The 5,415-nt window shown below is 39.6% G+C and overlaps 1 protein-coding gene across 1 annotated transcript; it reads right to left on the reverse strand.

Moving 5' to 3' along the window:
- Window positions 1-464: 464 nt before the first annotated feature.
- TUSC1 (tumor suppressor candidate 1) lies at window positions 465-4,853 on the reverse strand. The gene has a single exon (XM_058301948.2). The coding sequence runs from the start codon at window positions 4,551-4,553 to the stop codon at window positions 3,924-3,926; it is 630 nt and encodes a 209-aa protein (XP_058157931.1). The 5' UTR covers window positions 4,554-4,853; the 3' UTR covers window positions 465-3,923.
- Window positions 4,854-5,415: the final 562 nt, after the last annotated feature.

The following is a 5,415-nucleotide window of genomic DNA, read 5'->3' on the forward strand; positions in this document are numbered from 1 at the left end:
TCATCTGACATCCTAAAGTACTTGAATCAGGACTATTAACAGAGAAAAAAAAAATCTCCTTTATTTTTATAACCACTGAATGGTAGGACTTTTTTTGTTAATAGTATCAAAGTTGTCATCAAATAGTTAATGAAAGACTTTAAATTTAAAATACAATAGAGGTTTTATGTTAATAGACAGAATCAAAGATAAAGTGAGGAGATGTGGAAAAATGAAAGACCAAGGAAAGTTTATCAGTCCTAACCTGGGAGAATTATGAGTTTCATTTCCCTAAGAAAGAATTCAGTGATGATACAAGCAAAAGTTAGGACTTGTCCAATTTGTCCAATTATCAGAAATGAAACTGCTTTGCCAATTAACTTAAAACTAAATGCCTTTTGAGAACATTTTCATATATATATATATATATATATATATATATCACTTTTTTCACACCAATGGAAAAGGACACTGTGCATCGATCATTTCACGATGTATAGCTTTCATTCTCACATTTTAATATCTTTCTGATATTTCCAGAATTCATTACAAAGAGAAAAATTTAGAAAACACTATAATGCAGTGTAACTGTTACACTAGTAAGAGTTGCTGTTCAATTTCTTCCCTCAAAGAACTCCATGCTTAAAATAGATTGCTTATCAATGAGAGATCAAGCACCAACAAACTCACTGTTGTCCTTTCTTCAGCTTTCTCTGAAGCATAACAGATTTCTGAGAATTTAGGTTTAAAACTGGACTTCCTTACTAGGAAATTATCATGGAATATGCAAAGAATATACTGGCAGCTAAGTAGATTTTGAATGAAATTTATAACAAGCAAAATCTGCTTATTATATCTGCTTATGGATAAAGCATGACCTGGTTTAAATAATTCTGATCATTGAGATTTACCAATCTTTAAAATCTGAAATTTGAGCATAATTAATCTATGTAAAATCAGATGTATGTGTAATCTAAGTGTTTTCCATGGCTTTTAATAGTTCTATTACATAAATATATTTATATACAGTTTATATCAGATAAATTAGATAGTGGAAAGGTTTATGGAGGAAAAAAATTAAAAGCTATAACTGATCAATGAAAAACTATGTATGTAAATAAATTTTGTCATTCATGAAGATTTTCCAACATTTTTGTGACAAATCCTATAAATATCTATTGCTTTTAGCAAAATAACAAACGGTCTTCTGGCACTGGCAGCAAATTATACTGCTAATAGTTATTCAGTATATATTGATAATTAAAGTTAAATAATTTGGTGTTAGTTTCATTGTAGCAATATTCATGAACTGGCAAACCTATATTAAGAATATTCAAACAAAGCAAAAAGACATTTTCAAGTATTCTTCAAATAATTATACTTATTTGTTCAAGAAGCTTAACAAAGTCACCTTATTCTACGATCTATGTAAGTATTCCTTTTAAATTGCTTTAACTTGATTTTGTAGCAGCTTCAAAAAATAATAGCTGACTAAAAAAGAAGTCCAACCTCTTCAGTGAATTTGTTTGCTGAAGAGATCTCTTGGTTGCTTATTTCCAGAAATTGTAGGCCTTCTTTTCACTGTACAACTAATGTGAAATTATGAAAATGTCGCTGTGACAAGGTTTGGTACTCTGCAGTTTTATTCTATTTCAGATCAAATTAAGTCCTAGCTTAAGTATTTCTAAAATCAATTTTACCCATTTCTTAAAAAGCTACCTATTTTGACATAATAAAACATTTACCATGTTATAGAATGTTTTATCAGTTATCAGCAGGAAAAATAACAAAGCTGAAGTAAGCATTAGCCTTAACCATCTTATCAAGTATTCTAGTTTCAGAATTTTTAATACCTTTCAGAAATTCAGCTCAAAAATCACCCTCGTATTTTGCATGTGTACCTCATTACTTCACAATAGATGTGTTCAACAATAAATTTAACATACTTAGCATTCTTTCATACTTACATTGTAAATAAATATAAGAACTATGTAAACTAAATATTTTGCTTGGTTGTTTGAATATTCCCAATTTTGCCACAATGAGCAACATTTTTGAACATCATTTTGCACTATGTTCTTATTTTGTAGGACTTTACCTCCTATAAGCTTACAAGGAATGAAAAATCATAAATCATTCAAAATGTTCATGCTTTAGCTAATAATTGTAAAGTCATATATGAGCAAAATACAGAAAACAAGGGAAATTTCAATAAGTTAAATGAGCATTTACCAGACTTTCACACTTTGGATAGCAATTCTCATAGAGCATTTTGAAGCAGGCATTTTGCATATGTTATCTCAATTAAGTCTTACCACATTTCAAGGTATATGGTATGTGCGTTTTATTGATGAGAAGACTAATGTTCAGAGAAATTAAACTCAAAGTTAGGTAAGTGAAAAAAAGGCTGATACAATTTTTTCAGATTCTTCAATTCCAAGTTTTGTATTCTTTCCATATTATTTAACTGTCTCCTAAATATATTTTTCTCACTATTAGAAAATGAAGTAAGGGGGATAAAAATAATTTTCTTAAACCGACCTATTCTCACCAAGTTTTCTTCTCATATGTTTTGGTTACAGGGGATGATTTTAATATTCACAGCTAAGTATGAACTACCATTTAGCAAAATGCACAGTATCTTCAACACCCAGGACTAGGAAATTACACAACTGGTTTCCCTGCTATCTTGTTTCACAATATATGCTACAAATTTGAAACATTTGTAATTTGCCATAAATACATTTTATTCCCCTAACAAAAACTCTACTCATAATTCCTTTTTTCCTGAAGTAAAGTTACCATCAATTAAATACTTTAATATCCGTCATTTCTATCAGGCACTGTGGTATCCCCTATTTAGGGTGCAAAGGTGGTATTAATTAACAAAATGACTTTAGTTCATTTGTAAAACTAAACACATCGGTTTTTCTGCCATTGTAATCACAATTGAGACTGTTAAACCAATTTGTGGTTTTGATACACAATTTATAATTTCTTAAAAGTTCTTAAACATCAGTCAAAATATGGCAAACTAGATATACACTAGGCTCTCAATATTTCCTAAAATGGGATAAAAATAATGAAAAATTAAAATTTAGAGTATCTAATCTTTAGATTATTTAAAATGTTATATAAAGCAAAAAGAAATCGGTAATTTACAAAGGATAATCAAAATAAGATTTTAAAATACACACATATATCCTTTAAAGAAACATATCACAAAAAACTTAACACACTTCAAATAATAGTCGTGGGAAGCTTTTTGGTTCTTTGTAATGTACTGGATTTATTTACCAAATCAAAGGATCACCTATTGGCAGATATTTCAAAATGTCTCGGGAATACAAATTAGTTTTATTAGATGTATAAGGACTGGAGGCAGCAGCAGACATGAGTTCGTTTCTAGGCTATAAATACTATCTTTTTTAATAAAAGGAGATGCTTTATAAAAACAAATACTTAAAATGGTGGCCACTTAATAATGGCTGCAGGTTGAGGAGGACTGAAGAATGAACAAACTTAACCAACGCAAAGTACACGATATATCCCGCAAGAAACCAAAACAGAGAAAAAAACGCAACAGGTCCTCACAACATCCAGAAATGTTCAGGCATGAGAAAGTACAGCATTGCACCCACATTTTGCTATTTTAAAACCTGCCCCTCCGCTGCTAGGCATTTCTCCACTGAAACCATCAGTGACTAGGCGTTCTGCCTACTTGGGGAACCCCATGGGGCCTTTTCCACTCTCAGCCTACGCCAAAGCTAAAACGAAACTCCCCTCGACTGTCCCGTGACGAAGCAAGAGGCGGGAGAACGCGGCGGTTCAAAGTTTCCGCGCGCGCAGCGCGGTCCAGAACGTGCGCTGGCCGGGAGTGCGTCGGATCGCGGGGGAGGAGGAGCCAGCAAGAAGCCCCGCCTCTCCCCGGCTGAGGCCTCCGGCTACAGCCCTGGCCCAGGGGGCTCCAAGTCCGGGGCCCGGCAGCCTGACTCGGGTTCCCTTAGGGGTGGCTCCTCTTTGTCCCCACGCGGGTTCGGCCCCTGCTGCTCGAGATGGAGCTGCAGCAAGGCCCGGCGGTACATGTCCTCCAGTTTCTCAAGCCGGGCCCTCAGGGCCCTGGGACTGCCCGGCCCGTCCTCCGGGCCGCCCCCTCTCGCCCTCCTGTTCGTGGCGGCGGCCTCGAGGTCGGGGGTCGCTTCTGCCGCCTCCGCGGGCGCTGCGGCGCCTCCCTCGCCGGGGAACTGCAAGGTCTGGCGGAAAAGGCTGCGGTTTTCGCGCTTCAGCCGCCGATTCTCGAGCCGCAGCCGGGCGTTCTCCTCACGGAGCCGCGCGTTCTGCCGGTCCCGCTCGTCCCGCGCGCGGATGGCCTCCAGGTGGCTCGCCGCCAGGTCTGCGAACCGCTCCTCCAGCTGCTGTCGGGCGCCATCCGCACGGCCTCGCCAGCCACCGCCACCGCCGCTCCTGCGAGCCCGGCCCGGGCGGCCCTGCCCGCGGCTTTCCCTGCCACCGAGCCCAACGCCACAGCTCCCGCGTCTGGTGGCACTACCACGCATGCGCCACATAGGTCCCATCCGGCCTGCGCCGCCAGCGCGGTGGGCCGAGGGGCCTCGATCCCAGGCGGGAGCGAGTTCGGGCCCAGCGGGGCGGCCGGGACGATGGCGGAGGAGGAGAGGTGGCGGGCGGTGGCTGCTGGCCTGGGGCCAGAGGAGGCCGGGAATTTGCCCCGGCTGAGGCGTGTCTTATCTCCTGTGGTGGAGCTGGCCCCCCGGGGCCAGCGGGTCGCTGGTCAGGCTCACGCGCAATGCCCCGGGGAACGCTTTGCTGATCAGCCCTTTTGGCGGTGCGGGGGGAAAGCGAGTACGTATCCTCAAAGCTGCGTTCGGTCAGGGCGCTTCTGTGCAGGCCGGGGCACAGCAGGACCCAGCTGTCATCGCCCAGCTCTCTGTCGTAATCACCATTGATTACCTTGCTCTTTTCATTGCAATCTCAAAGTAAATAACAATAATAATAATAAAAAGATAAGTTATGAGACAAGTTCGAAAGCTCAAATTACCTCATTTAAACCAAGTGATTAACGCATCCTTTTGCATAATAATACATTCAACAGATTTGAGTCAAGCACCTGCAATGAGGCCCTCAAGTGGGAACAGGTAGCTCTCAAAAGAATAAAAGCAACCTCCAATCTGAACAGCCTACGACAAAGATGGAGTTATTTTCTTATACTTTTATTTTGCCGATTAACAACCAAACAGAACAAAAACAAAAATCTATTCTCAACTCTTACTATCATTTCATATAATTAAAAACTGGAAAGTAGTAATTTTCAAATTTCAAAAAAAATCGAGTGAATTTAGTTTTGTAAAAAACCATATTGTGGAATTTATGCTCCCCAGTGTGACAGAGTTGGACTCAGTTGTGGTTTCTCTACACATG

This window comes from Dasypus novemcinctus, chromosome 8, assembly GCF_030445035.2.
Source record: "Dasypus novemcinctus isolate mDasNov1 chromosome 8, mDasNov1.1.hap2, whole genome shotgun sequence".
Taxonomy (NCBI): Eukaryota; Metazoa; Chordata; class Mammalia; order Cingulata; family Dasypodidae; genus Dasypus; species Dasypus novemcinctus.

Coding starts and splice junctions, on each gene's coding strand:
- TUSC1 (XM_058301948.2), bottom strand. CDS start 4,553: ATGGGACCTATGTGGCGCATGCGTGGTAGTGCCACCAGACGCGGGAGC.